The sequence below is a fragment of the Barbus barbus genome (genome assembly GCF_936440315.1).
Source record: "Barbus barbus genome assembly, chromosome: 22".
In the NCBI taxonomy this organism is placed as follows: Eukaryota; Metazoa; Chordata; class Actinopteri; order Cypriniformes; family Cyprinidae; genus Barbus; species Barbus barbus.
This window is the reverse complement of record NC_136750.1, coordinates 6,619,244-6,636,638: the sequence shown is the minus strand read 5'-3', so window position 1 is coordinate 6,636,638 and position 17,395 is coordinate 6,619,244. Positions and strand designations below refer to the sequence as shown.

The 17,395-nt window shown below is 39.1% G+C and overlaps 1 protein-coding gene across 1 annotated transcript; it reads right to left on the bottom strand.

The window, feature by feature from the left end:
* Positions 1 to 12,908: 12,908 nt before the first annotated feature.
* LOC306888322 (pentraxin-related protein PTX3-like) lies at positions 12,909 to 17,059 on the bottom strand. The gene is made up of 3 exons (XM_079446538.1): positions 16,781 to 17,059; positions 15,361 to 15,939; positions 12,909 to 13,823 (listed from the first exon to the last, which is right to left on the bottom strand). The coding sequence occupies exons 1-3, from the start codon at positions 16,929 to 16,931 to the stop codon at positions 13,192 to 13,194; spliced, it is 1,362 nt and encodes a 453-aa protein (XP_079302664.1). The 5' UTR covers positions 16,932 to 17,059; the 3' UTR covers positions 12,909 to 13,191.
* Between the last annotated feature and the right edge of the window lie 336 nt (positions 17,060 to 17,395).

Here is a 17,395-nt window from a genome sequence, read left to right as displayed (position 1 = left end):
TGGGTAATTATGATTAAAAATGCTATATTTTACGAATGCATTGGTGTACCATTATGAAACTTTATATGTACCATGGAGACAATGACCTGAAAGTACTCAAAATGTTTTGAAACAGTGCCTTGTGACCTTGTGGTCAAAAGTCATAATGAAATTTCAAATAAATGCTTATATCTTTCTGTGAATTTTGCCTATTGTAATGAGACTGGTATTAATAGATTCCTTGGGTCATGCTGAGAGGTAGTGATATCAATGTTGCCATAGTCAGCCAAACTTCCTCTCTGCGCTTTTAATTTTCTTTAAAAACCTACTTTTTCGAACTCCTCCTAGACCGTTGGTCCGATTTTCACCAAAATCGAATCATATCATACTCAGACCATGCTGACAAAAAGTTATGGATTTCGTGTTGATAGACAAAACGGTTTTCACATACCACAACAACGAATTTGAGGCATGATGCCGAAACGACACTTGAGGCCGTATCTCTGCAATGCTTTGGCATATTGACACCAAACTTTGTGTGTGCCATTGTCACCTCACACAGAACACACCACATCGATTTGATAACGGTGCCACCTGTTGGTCAAAAGTTAAAAGTCAATCAATCCTATTACTGCTAGTTTTAAATGATTTTTCACTCATTTGGACTGCAATAATCTTAAAATGGCTTCAATTACTAATTTCTGCAGTTGTTCTGATGCTCCGTACTATGCTTAGCTCCTAATTTTGCTGCTGATGTACTTGACCCCGTCATTGCTGCTTGCAGCTATATTTATTATTGAATTTCTTTTGTCTAAATATTTTTTTCATTTCAAATCTTGTTTGGTTCAATTTTGTATCATTGCATATTAAAATAATTCACTTTATGCAGATGCAAAACGTGAGTCTGCAGTCTTATTCTTTGTCTATTTCATAAATATCTGTACAGTTAGCGGACCTATTATATATTCAGCATGTTTTACTTAACCTGTATTTTATCTTAGTTATTTAATGCATAAGCAAGTCATTAAAACATTTTTTCAGCGGCATCCTTTTAATCTTGATCAATAACTGATCAACGAATTGGAGCTGCGTTGGTCTGTTAGATCATTTTAAAATGTCAAATAGCCTTCAACTGATAGACATCAATGATAGACAGCAAGGGTCCTAACACGATCAAGGTCTAGAAACGTAGCAAGGAGATCGGTAAAATAATCCATGTGACATCAGGGGTTTAACCATAATTTTACGAAGCTACGAGAATACTTTTTGTGCGCAAAAGAAAAAAACCCCGACTTTATTCAGATTCGTCTCCTCTGCGTCACCCTAGTGCCATTTTGGAGAATATCCACTGAATGCAAACTGCATACACTCTTCTGTGTTAGCCGCATACCGGATGCGCTGTTTTCATTCAAATCAAAGCATAATTATACGTAGAAGACATATCCGTGCGGTGTGGCTGACACCGAAGAGCGTACGCAGTTTGCGTCCAGCAGATATTCTCCAAAATGGCGCTACGCTGACGTAGAGGACACAAACTGTTGAATAAAGTTTTTATTTTTGTTTCCTTTGCATACAAAAAGTTTTCTCGTACCTTTGTAAAATTACGGTTGAACCCCTGATGTCACATGGATTATTTTACCGATCTCCTTGCTGCATTTCTGGACTTTGATCATGTAAGGAACCTTGCTGTCTATGGAGGGCCTGAGAGCTCTCAGATTCCATCAAAAATTTCTTAATTTTTGTTCCGAAGATGAACGGAGGTCTCACGATTTGGAACGACATCAGGGGGAGTAATTAATGACAGAATTTTCCTTTTTGAACTAACCCTTTAATCGCACAGCCCTACAGTGTAGTATATATGTTGTATTTAGTTAATGCTTTTGCATTTTTATTTATTAAAAATAATATCACAAGGAATAAAAAAATAAATCTAAATTTTACTGTAAATTTTTAGGGCTGCACCTAAATGAAAATTCTTGGCTGAAGCCAAACAAATTGAAACACAAATTTTGTGTCGGGGTACGGACACTCACGTTCCAGGTTTGTTCTTGCTATAGGAGTGTGTGGTCTCGAGTTCGCTCGGGCCGTGCGCTCCTCTGTGAGTGTGTGTGTTTTGTTCGGCACGCGGTTCAGTTTCGGCCGTGTGCTTTTTCGTTGTGTTGTTGCACGCAGCTCGTTCTTTGGCTGCGTGCTTTCTCTTGTTTTCTCTTGTTCTGTGTTGCATGCAGCTTGTGTTTTTTTTCACTGGCTGTGTGCTCATATGAGCTCAATAGCTGCGTGTTTGTGTCCTGTTTTGCACATGGCTAGTGATTTTGTTTTGCTGGCCATGTGCTTGTGTTTGTCTTGTTTGGTTCCATGTGCTCTCATGTCAATTGTCTTGACCCCACCCACCTCGTTTCCTGATTATTGGTTAATTTGCCCCACCTGTTACCTCGTTACTTGCTCCCTTTATAATCTCCTTGTGTTAGCAGTCCTGTGGCGGTTCGTCACTGATCTTGCCGTGCCGTGCTTTTTGTTGTTTATTGTATTAATAAAGCCCTTTTCATGTGGGAAGTCGTGGCCTAATGGTTAGAGAGTCGGACTTGTAATCCAAAGGTTGCGGGTTCGAGTCTTGGGCCGGCAGGGATTGTAGGTGGGGGGAGTGAATGTCCAGCGCTCTCTCCACCCTCAATACCACGACTGAGGTGCCCTTGAGCAAGGCACCGAACCCCCAACTGCTCCCCGGGCGCCGCAGCATAAATGGTTGCCCACTGCTCCGGGTGTGTGTTCACGGTGTGTGTGTTCACTGCTGTGTGTGTGCACGTTGGATGGGTTAAATGCAGAGCACGAATTCCGAGTATGGGTCACCATACTTGGCTGAATGTCACTTCACTCACACTTCACTTTTGCCTCCTGCAATTGAGTCCTCGCTCTATCCCTTCACCCACACCTGACAAACATATTTCTGTCATTTTTTTTTTCTTTTCACACCTCATTTCCACACTTAGCATAGTTTACATTTAAATGAGAGGAGTTCGAAAGGAATGTGGGTGTCACTGAGTGTGATAAAGCCAGTTCCTCTTGCCTCATTGGGCTGTTTTATTCTGGCTGGCTTTTGTAAACAGATTTGGGCTCATCCAACGTCTCAGGGGTAGCCTTCTCATTCTCTCTTCGTCTCATTCTCTCTTCTCTTGTATTTCTCTCTCCAGGGCCTACAGTGTCCTCCTTTCCACAGTCACTTGCATAACATTATCATTCCAAACATGCCACACCACAAAGATGAAAATATTTGCTACCAAACTTTCTAGTTTAAAGATACTTAATGCTTTCAGAAATCTAAATGAAGCTGTTTGCATCTAAATACTCTGTAGTTTTATAGTCAATGGATGGATGTCAGTCCATATATGTTTTATATATTACATAACCATGTAAGAAGACCTAGAAAGATTTTGAAATAAATACTTCAGAAATGAAATCAATTTTTTTTTCTTTTATTTAAACAGAATGGATGCAAACCAAAACATAAGATTTACAGTAAATTAATGATAAATCTGGCATCAGTGCAAAACAACATGTTGTATAACAAAGAGGTAAAAACAAAAGGTTTAAAACACTAATTCAAATGAAATGTATAATGTACAATATATGAACATCTGTGAAGCTGTGACTGCACATCAGCTTGGCATTTACAAACTAAATCGCTCCCATTATAATCAAAGCAGTTTGCAGAATAGACTATAGTTTTGTTTTAGTTGTCAGATTTTTTTAAATGAAGTCATGGATATACCTCAGTTTAAATAGCATAACAAAATTTCTACCATTTGATTGTGTTTGATTTCACGCGCATCACTACAGCCATTGATCGAGAGGCACGGAGCAGCTCTTGTGTCATTATGGGAGTCGTGTCTCGAGCATAACCTCCAGCCGCAGGGCAAAGATGAAGACACACCCCATGCCAAGATCGCCTCCGACATCACCAGCTGCATCTTGCAGGTAAGGGCCCAGAGCACACAAATGACCCTTAATGATTTTCCTACATTTTTATACATAACAGCAGATTCATTGCGGTATTAGTCAAGGTACAGCTGGTTCAAAAAGTGTTCATGTTACCCAAACATAAAAAGGAAAATATGTGATTTCTTTGGATTTGAACAAATTAATAGTTAATTTACTAATTTACACATCTGTACTTTACTAAACAGGCTCACTGGCATTCACTTCACCCAAACAAATCCGGTAAAAATCAACCAATTAGACGATGACTTCTAAACTCCCGAAGTGTTTCTCATTTTGTGTGTCTTATGCATCAGTCATTCTGACATCTGAGGCTGAGACTACAATTATGATGACTTTCGCTAGAAAAGCCCTAGAAATGTGAAAGGGGTCCATATTTGTCAGTTGTGAAGCAATAGTTATACTCATTCTCAGGGAGTCAAGTGGCATGTCTCAAAATGGAACTGACATGCCTGACAACAGCAATTAGCTGTAATCTCTTTTTAATTATTTCTGTTTCAAAAAGATTTTTCACAAGGCATGACACAGTTTCCCCTGCTTCTTTGGATATTTGCTTCATTCTCCTTTCAGTGGATTTCCCACATTCTTCCACTCAATGACTCTTCACTCCTCTCTTTTTATATTTTAATGTCTCTCTCTCTCTCTCTCACTCTCACACACACACACACACACACACAAATTCACTTACATAATAAGCCACATATGAATCTTAGAGCAGGGCTTAGAGAGAGGCTAAGTTAGAGTGATGCATTCTGGGTAGTGGTGGAGATCAGTATTCATTGGAGAACTGCAGCTTGAACAGTCTTATGCCTGAGTTCTTCAGAACTATTTGTGGACGGATCTTTGATCCGAGCAGCAGTCACATATTCAAGTGGGTGTTTTATAATTAGCTTGGGTTCTTTGGAAGTTATTTGCCCTACGTCATGCCTTTTAAAGTATTAGTTCCGATATTCAAGGACCCTTTCCCTTCAGGCAAGAATGTAATTGGCCATTTTTTTTACAGTAAAGGAAAATCTTTTAATTTGCTACAGAAGAAATTAAATTCATGTCTATTATGTACAGTAATTAGATTCATGAATATTTTTGAAGAATTCACTAATTACGGCACTCAAACCATTAAGATTTAAAGATAAATGTGAATTATTTTATTTTGACCACATATATCAAATGCAATGTTTATGCAGTAGTGAAATGATAAAATAACTTTCCATTTCTTCAATCTCCATCTGAATTTCCACCTTTTTCGACCTGGCATGTTCACATCTTCTACACTAGGGGACAGCAGAACTTTTCACATACTTTCTGTGTTCAGTTCAATTTAATCGTTTGAAATGTTTACTGCTGCCTTTCATGACTTACATAGTATCTCTTGTTATTTCTATTATTTTTATTCAGTTAACTAAACAGCCAGCTAACCCATATGTGATCACTCCCTGAATCTATTAAAATCTTTATTGGCATACAGAATTAGCACACGCTGGTACAACGATTTTGCCTTATTTTAATGAAACTTCTAATTTAGCGTCTCAATTCAGGCTTCAAAGTTTGTATTGGTCGTAACTAGTAAACAGTTTACGGTTAATTGAAAGAATCTGTGACCCTAAATACAGGTCTAAAGTTGGGTTGATTTGTTTTTTTCCAGAATTACAACAGGCCTCCAGTGATGGCATTAGCGGTCCCTGTGGCAGTGCGGTTCTTGCAGCAGGGGAACCAAGAGCTGAGCACAAACATGTCCAGCTACTTGTCACTGGCTGCCATTGCTAAAGCTGAACTCCTGGCGCAACACACAGAGGCCATCACCTGCAGCGTGCTGGGAGGTAGGCGTGCAACATGGGGTCCAGGGGGTGGGAGGGGCCACGGTAGGTCACTGACATGCCATAGGCTCACACAAAATCCTCCGGGTTAAGGTGATTTCACCAAGTGCCACATGTTCCTGGATCAACACAGGGATGTAACAGTCACTTCATGTCCTAACCCGGCACGGTGCGTTGAAGTGACAAGTGATGAAAGGTCTTTATCTTCTTATTTTTATCTTTGTCTTTTTTAAATCGGAGGTCTTTTCCTAACCAGCCACAATTGTAAGCAAAAGGAACATTTGATGGTAGCTAAAAGGGATGCTTCAATTCTGTCATCATATACTCATCATTTACCCTCATGTTGTTCCAAAAGAACATATTTTGGTAACCAGTTTTTGGCAATATTCATCGACGTTGAATGCTCAAAAAAAAAAGTTAACTTGGGTAACTCTGCCTATTTTGAAATCTCATTTGTCCTTACTTACCTTAACCTTACAATAAACACATTCTCACTCCCAATTTATCACATATTGACACTTGGTCAAGATCTGTTTGTCTCACTTTTTAACGCTCCGGGTACACCTTTAGCGTTGTTTTTTGACATGCAGTGTGCTCCATTGCTTTCAATGAGAAACCTTTGGCATCAGACACGATGAGCATGGGAATCTCGCCATGAAGAAATTACATATTGGAGTATTAATAAAATACCTATAAATAAATATTTATACAATACTTACCTGTGATTTTGTCTGTTAAGTGTTTATGCTGTTGAGAAGTGGATTGGTTTAGGGTAGGAGTGGGGTTAGATCAGTGGTTCTCAACCTTGTTTTCCATTGGGCCGCACTATGGTCCAAGTGCAAGTCTCATAGGCCGCACCGCACGTATGTCATTTACATATTACGTCATCAATACAAACCAACCAGATTTATAATATTATTTATAGGCTAAATATTATGATATCTAAATGATTACATTATTGAAATAAATAAATAATTCTACTCACTATTAATAAAACACCTGATGCTGTCGTGAGCTGACCAATTTTGTGAAATTCTGCTTGAAAGGAGTAACAGCACAATGAAGTTGCGATTGTAAGACGCGCACTGAAGCATGACTTGACACGCGACATTGCAGAAAGTGTACGTTCACAAACGTATGATTGTGTTGATCCAAATATGGAAAGCATTTTCGAATTGAATAATCTGAGGTTCTCTCCAGAGATGATTTCTGTAATTAAGGATGATTGCTGTGTTGTAGCCTATGGGTGTTTCTATTTACCTGAACATCTTCAAGTGAGTGGCGGGGCAAACTGAAAATTGATGCCGAAAGTCCAGCACTCTCTTCACTGCTGATGCTGCGACTATTCTTGTTTGAATGCATTCCTTCGCTGGCATTTTCCACAGTTTATTTTCTCCCTTAACAAATTTGTCCATTCTGATGCTCAATTTTGCAGAACTAATGGCTGCTGATGACTAGCCTACTTTAATTGAATTCTGCCAAAGTGCGCGCTTGTGAGTGTTCGTTAAATGTGTAACATTAATTACATGAGTACATAGATCTGCTCATGTCTGAAAATAATATATGAAAAACTAAATTATTTTACATAACTAAAACATTATAGCTTATATTTGTTTAATACATTTTTAAATTAATGTAGAAACTAAAATGAATTGTAAAACTGAAAGTTATTTTTTTTATTGTGTTCAGCACATAAACTCTAACATTCAGCATGGTGGGCCGCATTTGGATTCGTGACGGGCCGCGGGTTGAGAACCACTGGGTTAGATGCTCCAATATCTATAAAAGTATGGATATTTATACACTTCACATAATTTTTTTAATAAAATTTATACCATTACAAATGCGCCATGACCTGATGTTAAAGGGTTACCCTGAGCGTTAAAAAGTGATGCCAAGGCATCCTGACCAAGTATCAATATGTGATGAGTTAGGAGTAAGAACGCCCTGAATAAACATTACATATTTTCTAATTGGCTGTGTATCATGGTACTACACTAGTTTCACACTTATTCTGGACAGACAAACTTGTTGCATTGATCCTGGTTAGGAAACATTGTTAGGTGTAGCATTGGGTTTAGGGCTGGGGTGTTAATTGTTCGGTTTATGGCTGTGTTTGTTTGGCAAGAATTTCGTTCCAGGACCAACAACAGATGTTGATCCAGGAACACGTTCTACTTGGCAAAGTCAGCGTCACCGTACCGTATGCTGTATTTGATTATGCAGTAGAATAGAATGCTGAGTCATGGAAGGTAAAAAACAATCATATTCCCCATGATTCAGTGCTTTCCAGACTGTGCACCTCATTGCCTTTGTGGTAATTATAGAAGCAGTCCCTTTGTGCCTTTAAAAGAATATCAACACACAGAGACCAGTGACTGTTTTGTTTCCACAGCACTAGTGTGCCACCCACAACTTTGGTGTAGTGTAGATGGCATGTGGTCTTCCTGGCCCGCAGTGTGTGGTTCTGGTTTTTGGTCCCAAAACCACGCTGTTAAATGGGTCATTTGAGACATCCACAATGAAGCAAACTTTATTACATCCATTGTTCTTCTAAATTGATTGAAGTACATGTAATTGAGTGTTTTTGTTAATAAAAGATAAGCAATTTTTTACGAGTCATACAAGGAATGGATGGTATATTTAACATCGAGTATGTGCCAAAATACACTATAATGTCAGCTGTTCAAACACTCACGCAATTTGTTGCCCATCAAAGATAAAGATCTCATTGGTGTGGTTCTACTTGTGTTAAAACTCTGTCATAAAGGAAGGGTCGATTGGGGAGTTTGTTGGCCAGAGTCATCAGAGGCGAAAAACAAACATGGCTTCATTAGGGAATAGTGTGGTCAAATGTACGTTGACCTTGGTTCATTATCATATACTGTAATTTGTGTCAGCCAAAGGACAAGAATATTGTAAATGCCTTTTAACTGAGCCACAGAATAAATGCTGAATTACTGAAATGTTGGTATAGCTTGGTCATGTTAGAGATAAGGATATAAATCCGATATCTTCATATTCTGCAACAGTTTCATAATTTCTTATAGTTGGACCAATAAATTTGTACTATCGAACAGCTACAAGTGAAATACTCTCTTAAAGAGATCACCTGGAAAAATGTTGAACGTGTTCTATTCGTGTTCTATTCTATTCTGCATAAACTGGTATGCTTGTTCTTATTCTGGCCAAAAAGCGCCCATTTTGAGGGAAGAGACTGAGAGATCTATAAATAAAAAAAACACCATCTAAATATTGAACCTTACAAACATTGGCATTCTTTTGATATATCGTTTTTGATTTGTTGTGAGCATGGCACTGCAAAGTCACAATAGCCTGAGAGCAACCCTTTTCTTTTGGCTTCCTGGTTCAATCTCTTCACCCCAGATCATGAAAAGAGTTACCACAGACTTGAGATATCATTAGTTTGTTCAGAAAATGAACCAAATATCTGTTAAGCGGATATCCATCCAATCATGCCACAGTGGTTTACGAAGAGGTTCCTCATTCTACTTTCTACATTCTATTTCTATTTATTTATTTATCTTCATTCTATTTATTCAACATTCTGCTTCTTGCCAACACAAAAAAACATTGCCTCAGATGAAGAAGGTCCCGCTTTGGTTTTAATATACATTATTCAACTGTTCATGGGGGTTCGAGATCTAAATGAAGTGTATTGTCTGAAAACTGGGCTTGCTGCTTGACCATCATGTTCATCCAAGAACTTGTTACGTAACTCTCAGTTTTGAAACTGTCATGACAACTTCTACTCAACAGTTGTCCAGGTTTTTGGAGCCTGAGGTACAGTCAACAATTGACTGACCACTACAGTTAAGCAGCTTGTGTTGAAATGTTTGGGTTTCCATATGCCCTATGCATTGTGTATATGTGCTCTCAGGCCTCTTTGATTACATCTTGTACCATCACAGCACTCCAGAGGGCTGAGTGGGAGAAGAAAGCCGATACGCGATTTAGCAGAACCTCTGGAATGAATCCAGCCTGCACTAGAGATAGAAAACAGAGCACTTACCCAACTCACTCCTTCTCAGAATCTACATAACACACCACAGGACACAAAAACAACACCAGGATCCTCAACTCTCGAGGAATTAGTGGTCTACATTTCCTTGCCGAAATTCAGCATGACTCAGTGATATTGCAATACTTAGTTTAACTTACAGCAATAGTCTTTATTTCCAGTATAAGCATATCAGGTTTTGTGGTTTCTGCATATGCATTAAAGCAGAACAACTACAGTGGACCAGCTAATGGGATTTTTAGAACTTAGCTCAAACTTGTCCTTCCTCAAGCCTCCCATTGGGGTCTGTCCTCTTAATCAGTCTCCTTTCCCCTTCTCTCATTATCGCCACCCTGGTCCTACTTCCCATGGGTTCAGAGGAAACCAATAATGTGCAAACTGCAAAAAAGCAGGAAGTGTGGTGAGGTAATAGGGTTCAGGTTAGGTTTTGTGGGGTATCATCGAGGGGTTTGAAATGCTGGAACAATGCAAAGGGAAGGGTAGAGCAGTGATTCATAGAAACAACTACTTCATTGGTATGACAATTAGATTACAATTTTCATGGTCTATTTAATGCTCAGGTCAGGCTCATTCTGACCAATGGCTTTTTGAAAATCAAACATTTACAATGGTAAGTAAAGAAAAAGAAGACCATGACCAGCTGTACTTCAGCAATGACTTATTGGCTACTGGTGGTAAGTAACCCTCTCAAAAAAAAAAAAAATAGATTAGTGTAGAAGACTAGTTGGGACACCACCACCATAACAAAAGATTCCTTTTCAGCAGGACAGTCAACAACTTAATCACTTCATCTCTTTAAAATGTGTTGCTGAGTTACGTAGGTGTTTCACCATGAGCTCTCATGTTTCCTTAGTATGTAGACACAGGGGTCTCATGTTGGAGTCATGTCGGAGGTACGATGAGTGTTTGTAGTGGTCTGGAGTGTGTTAGAGACACAGCTCCCATGGTGTGTACACTCACTACAGGAGCAGGAAAGGTAGAGGTGGAAAAGAGCATCTTTTAAACATTAAAGCTTTTGAATGGCTCCCAAACTCCCTCCAGCAATGCTCATTATTAGTAATATCCCTTCAAGAATGTAGTCTTCCTACCACCATCTGGATCCACTAATCAGTCTGAGGCCTGAGTGCTTTTGCTAAGCCAATGATTTGTTCCTCTTTTATGCTGACCCGTGACCAGTCTCATCCAGATCCTTGTTTATGCTACATGTTCCACATGTAAAATACCAGACGGTTAATATGGCCTGTGCTGTTTTGTCTTGTTTTCGATTAACTGATTTACTTGAATTTTTTAAATACACAATCTTATTGTACTAGTCTGATCATTATCATTGAGTGTAATGGTCCAAAGAAAAAAAAAGAATGTTTGTCCTCATAATCTTTTCTCAAAATGTACTCACTCTGCCACCAAAGCAACTTTTGTTAGTGTATATATATTTTTTAAATTTAGCATTTTATTCAAATATATCACAAGGTGGAAGTAAAGAGGGTTTTGAATGTTGTTTAATGTTGACATTAACTAAAAGGTCACTTTTATATGACTCTATAAGTCTTTTCTATTAAAAGCGAGAGAGAGAGAGCGAGAGACAAACCAAGAGGTATTAAAACTGATACTCGAGATTCACTAACCCTGTTTTCAAATGTTATGTTAGGGTGCAGTCATGTTAGCAAAATTTCAACAGAATTTTGCAGGCAAAAAAGGTCCATTGGCTGTTGTCAATAGTGCATGAAGCACAACTGAATGCCCAATAAAGCTGTTCACATTTACATATTTTCTGTTGTCAAACATAAAACAGGTATAAATAGTGACTAAACACGACCCATTCATATTACGTTAACCAGGAATCACTCGCCATACTTAAATCCTGATTTATAATCGCCACATCATCTAATAAAATCAACATACATCTACACTAAAAAGCGACCTTATGCGGTGGTTTTGGCTATATTATTGTTTTGTCTTATTCAGCGCACTGTCTGCGTCTGAGTAACAAACTATGAGCATTTTAACAGACAAATTCCGTTCAAATTTAAAAGTCCAAACAGTCAGTAAGCGACAGGTGCTTGGAAACGTTGATTTGTACTCATTTAGTGACTAGACTGCTGCGTGCGATGCCGCTCGCCGCACAGAACAGACGCCGAGAGAGGCAACACTGCGCCGGGAGAGTCAGACCTCATGCTCACGGGGCAGTATTGGGGACATCTTCCAACTGAATGAAAGCTAAGGTTTTTTTTTAAAAGTTGCTAGGTTTGTCAGTCTGTACCTTTTATGGAAAAAAATGCTAAAAGGGTCTGAAAGTTGCTAAATATAGTGCTGAACTAGAGTCGACACAATGGCAGACTGATGACAGCTCTCTCAGGGCGGGTCTAAGGTAAGATGGACTCGTCAATCAACTCTCGTGTGAGCGGCCTGTGTAGAACTACGTCATTCTGACAGGAATCTCAGAACAGCCTGATTTGAAAAAGGGGATTTTAAAATAGGGATTTAAGAAAAAACACTGGGTGGATTTTTATCATTATAGGATGAATGTGTACATGAATGTGAATCACTAAATAACGTATATATCACAATTAACTTATGTGCTATTAACTAAAACACTCACTTGAGGTTTTTATCATTCAATAGATCCTGAATGACAATGTTTTTGTTATTTTCAGTTTTACATTTTTATTATGGTTTGTTTTCCCCAACCCTCAGAAAAATATCTATGTACATTATACATTCATCTTAGCCTCTTAACAAAAACACATAATGCATTTAATCACATCAGTGGAAACATAAAAATAAAGTCACAATTTGTAAACATTTTCCACAGTTCCGTCATCAAAACATAGCATCCATCTTGTGGTAAAAATACAAACCAAAGACAAAAAAGTTATTCATTAGCAGAACTCATAACAAAATATTTTAAAATGGCCATCAAAAGATATGTAACAGAGCCTATTGTTTGAAAAAAAAGCAAAACATTGACTCAAGTATTACATTACAAATAGATGAAAAGTCAAAAAGTCAAATCTGAACGTAAACATGACCAATCAAGATAAATAGTTTGATGCTACATAATATTTATATATATTTTTTTTAAATCCCTCCATTTTGTATTAAACATTCTTGAAAACAGAAGTATTTATTATTACAGTTTGTAATAATAAAAAAGATATATGATACAATGTCCCTCCTATGGCAGCAGGTTAACTATTGTAACTTGCTAAATCACATTTTCCCTATGAGAGAGCATTTTTTGCACATTTAAGGTGAGGAAAATTATTGTTTGTGCAGGTGTATCAAAGCAGGTTCTTACTATGTGCTTGTAGGAGCTCAGCTCATTTGTATACAAGGCTCAGGTGGTTAAGACAGTAGAGAAATTTAGTATATTATCTTGACACCCCCTTTTGGCTCAATGTCAGAAACGCCCCATGCCACAACATTACCACGGATACCACAACCACTCCCATCGAGCTGTGCTTGCTGAGATATCTCTTTTGAATTCAATACGCGGTCCCACATGTTCACTCCAGTCATCTTCCCTGTGAAGGCCAGCTCCGCATCAAATGTGTCTGGGATACTAAGATGCCTGAAGAAACGTCCATACTCTTGCCCCAATAGTATGCTTCCTTTGCAGCGTAACTCATGGCCTTCAGCCACTCCAGGAGAGCTTGCAGCTTGTTGACCATTCACCCAGAGTGAAGCCAAGCCCTGCTGTGAACTCCAAACGGCACAAATGTGCACCCACTGACCCTCTTGAGCTGCCCCTGAAGCTTGCACCAAATGGGTTTCACCATCGACGGTAAAGAAGACAGTCTGTCCATTCAACACCAGCTGGAGTTCTAAGGCATTGCCAGTTGTACTGTATGAGAAGAGGATGGTCTTGTTGAGCACCTGAGTTGGTTTCACCCACAGGCAAATGGTGACGGCATTGGTATGAAAGGGTGTCTTGGGTGAGACTTCAACACGAGCTGTAGATGAACGTGTGGGGAAGAGCAGCCCAGTGTCACAGCCTGGAAAGGAAGAAGAATGGAGAGAGAGAAAGGGAGAATGTTAAAAAACTGATTATCCGCTGTTAGAAGGAACAGAATTGATCTGTTATGATGTCTGTTACCCTATTTATTTTATTTTCACTGCACTACTCCACCCATCAATAGGTACATGCGATTGCATCACTGAAGTCTTATGATTTTATCTGTTTAACCTGTCTAACCTTCACACTAAATCTTTTAAGGAGGGTTCATCGCAAAGTGTAAATAATGAAATGTTTTGTGATGTAATCTTCAGTGCATCCTTTATATTTTAATGGGGGTTCTCCAAGTTACACTGTAAACATTTAGTCATTGTGAATCCTGTCCAGGATTTGGTTCTGCTGAGCCTCCCATAGAGCAACAAAGATCAAGAGACTTATTTTTCTTGTGCTTTTAGTATTTATTCAAGGCTAAATATAAGGAGAAATGATCAGGTATAACCCAATTATGATCGTCCCTGTGCAGTTGTCTTTTGTAAGTTGATGCTTGCATGAGCATCTTTTAGGCGAATGGCCAGTTTTGTGCGCTGGCATAACCGTTGAGAGAACCTTCAACCAGAAGAAACTCAATTACAGTGGAAGGCTTGTAAAACAGAAAGGGATTGAAGGGGGCTTGGTTAATGAGATTGGTACATTCTCTCTCCTATGGGTGATTGCTTTGCTATGACAGGCCACGGCTCTCCTTTCCTACCGTAGCTTACAATATTTTCATTACATTTGTCTTGGATTTCCTGCTTTGGGAGAATGGAGGAAGGCTAAGTCATTCTCTAAACAGTCTCATCTGGTTCTGTTTTCCCCCCTGGATGCTTTGGTGCGGTCGCTCTGCATCGCTGTTCATAATTATACCTCCCTCTGTCTTTCATTTACTCTACCTCTACAAAGCTATTTAATGCAGAAGGCATGGGCATTCGCAGATTAAATAATTTTTAGTTTAAGATGACTAGAAAGTGTTTCCGGCTTACTGACAAGGTGAAAGCTCTCTTGATGCGAACAAAGTTTCCCAACTTTTATCAGATTTTGGGGGTATCAACCTCCTACCTTGGGATGATGGTGGTCTGCTCAGAGGTCGTATGAGTTGACATGCTTTGTGTTTGTGTTAGTCAGCTAAGTTGGCTAGTGGTTTGATTGTACCATGTGGTTTGCATAAATCGTAGATTTACAGCTCAAAATTTACAGCACCAAACCAGAATTGTCACGTTGGCGGTCTGTTTTAGTCCTATCCAAATTGACCTCAGAAGATTAACTCATATAAAGCAAGATACTTGCAAAGGGTGTATGGTGCATGATGTTTTGTTTAGATCCTATTGCATAAATCGACATATGTGTTTTACCCTTTCCATACACAGTGTGGTCTGTTATCTGTGCCATTTCTTGCACATAGTTAAATACTATGAAGCATCAATGACAAAAGTTTGAATTCCGGTATACCCTTTTTGCCTATTTTTTTTTTTGCTCTATGCGCCTCTCAATATAGAGGTCAAATAATGAGTAATTTTGCTTTCTATAACTTAATGTCTCACCTGATGGAAGGCTGTTTGCAAAGACTGATTTGGTGTAAAGGGTCAGCTGTTCCCGGATGGTTTGCAACTCACTGGAGATGGTTCCCAGAGTCTTCTCCAGCCTACCTCCATTCTCTGTCTCGGTCACTTCTTGCATAAGATGTCGGGCCTGGAAGCTCTTGGCTTGGGAGGCCAGACTTCCTTCCCCCCATTTCAAGCAGCCATTCTCCAGTCGCTCCAGCCGTGCAGCCTGGTTTACGCTAGCAGCCAGTAGCTGCTGCAGGGCTGCATCATGCTGTGCGGACTGATCAGCTGAGACCTCTCGCACACGATCTAGAGCTTTCTGCAGATGTGTCTCTGTTTGAATACCAGCCCGTCGAACCAAGCTCTCAACCGCAGATGTGCAAGAGCCGCCGTACTGTGCCACAAACTGTAACATCTCTTCTCTCAGACTCTGCAGCTCCACCTTGATGATATCATCAGCATACTGCAGGAGCATGTTCTCTTTCATTTGGGAATTTTCCAGCATTGTGAAGAGCTTATCCCACTTGGTGAAGACTGGACCTTTGCAGGGTTCAGGGGAAGGTGTGGGGGTCACCCCTGAGAGAAATCAAGGAAAAGGAAAGAAGAGGAATGCAGAAAGACAAAGAGAACATCGTTTAGATGACATGATTTTTATATGTACTTAAGGTGACACCACTGAGCTTGAAGTGTTAGCAGCGGAGAGTGTGTCACAGTCCTGTGGAACTCTCTGAACTATAATAAAGAAATACTATAACAAAGAAAGTCCCAGAAAACAGAAATGCGAAATCTATTTCTTCACATGATTAAAAAATATTAACTAGGGATAACTAGGGTTGTTAATAAGGACTTGTTCACTTATGAGGTAGAATACTCAATTTAAAAATAATGATCATCTCTTTTGATTTAAATTGAACCTAAAATGTTTTAAACTAAAAAGTTTGTTTATTTTGTGTTGTTTTTTTTCCTTGGATCAATCTGGTTAATAAAATCAAATCAGTTTTTGTTTTCTGCTATCTGCTTCATTCTATTTTTCTTTTTCCCTTGAATTTTTCCTGTTGTCAGAGACATACTGTATACTCCAAAGACAACACACAATCATAGTATAACCTCTTCAACAAACAAAACATTCATTTATGTCATGGCACAACACATGATTTATATTACACTTCAACAAATACTGCAACAAATATTCCTGCATTCACAAATTATGCACGATTAAACACATGATCCCAGTGAGTTACATTGTTTGTATTTCTTTGTCTTTTTCCTTGCTAATGTAACACCTCTCTGAAAGACATTTCCACACACAGGTTGATAGTTCATTTGTCCTGTCATCACTTGCATGTCTCCGTAACTCACAGCTAACAGTACTGATCACAATGGAATATTTATTTATTTATTTTTGTCGGTTACTCACCTTCCATCTGGTCCTCCTCAGTTATCTCATTCAAATAATTGGGTCCAAAGTTCACATCGATATCATCCTCATAATTCTCAGGTACCGCCGTGGACAATGAAACCACCAGACACATGGCCTGGAGGAATGTCCACTTGGACATGCTGGCCATGTGTGAGTAAGAACAAGGCTCAGTGTTTGTGTATAATTGTCTCTTTTTTTCTCTGGTGGTCTTCCTTGTTAGATACTGAGTAGTCGGTTGGCTGGACTCCTGCTTGTTTGGTGAACTGCAGCTGAAAGGGAACTGAGCCTGATAGAGGAGCTCTGTGGTCTATATAAGCATTGCGCTCAGAAAGAGAGAGAGAAAGAGGTGGGGAAGAGAGAGTTAGCTCCAGTGAGAAATTCTTCGTTGGAGGTATGGGTAGGCAAATTGTTTTACTGCTCCTGCAAAAGAGAGAGCGAGATTGGGGGAGGATGTTGGGAAAGAGGTACAAGTTGAAAACCTGAAAGGGGAAGTACCAGTGAATTTTGAAATAGTGGCTTGGAAAAGCCATGGGAATTTCTGTAGTACCTAATTCCTTACTGTAACTTACCCCTAAAATCGATAAACGGATAAATATTATTCAAGAACACTAA

What these genes read in the sequence shown, in the direction of transcription:
- LOC306888322 (XM_079446538.1), bottom strand. Translation starts at nt 16,931, where the DNA reads ATGGCCAGCATGTCCAAGTGGACATTCCTCCAGGCCATGTGTCTGGTG. An exon ending in TGAGGAGGACCAGATGGAAG is followed by an intron (nt 15,940 to 16,780) that starts GTGAGTAACCGA and finishes GATTTCTCTCAG; the next exon opens with GGGTGACCCCCACACCTTCC. An exon ending in TGCAAACAGCCTTCCATCAG is followed by an intron (nt 13,824 to 15,360) that starts GTGAGACATTAA and finishes CTTCCTTTCCAG; the next exon opens with GCTGTGACACTGGGCTGCTC.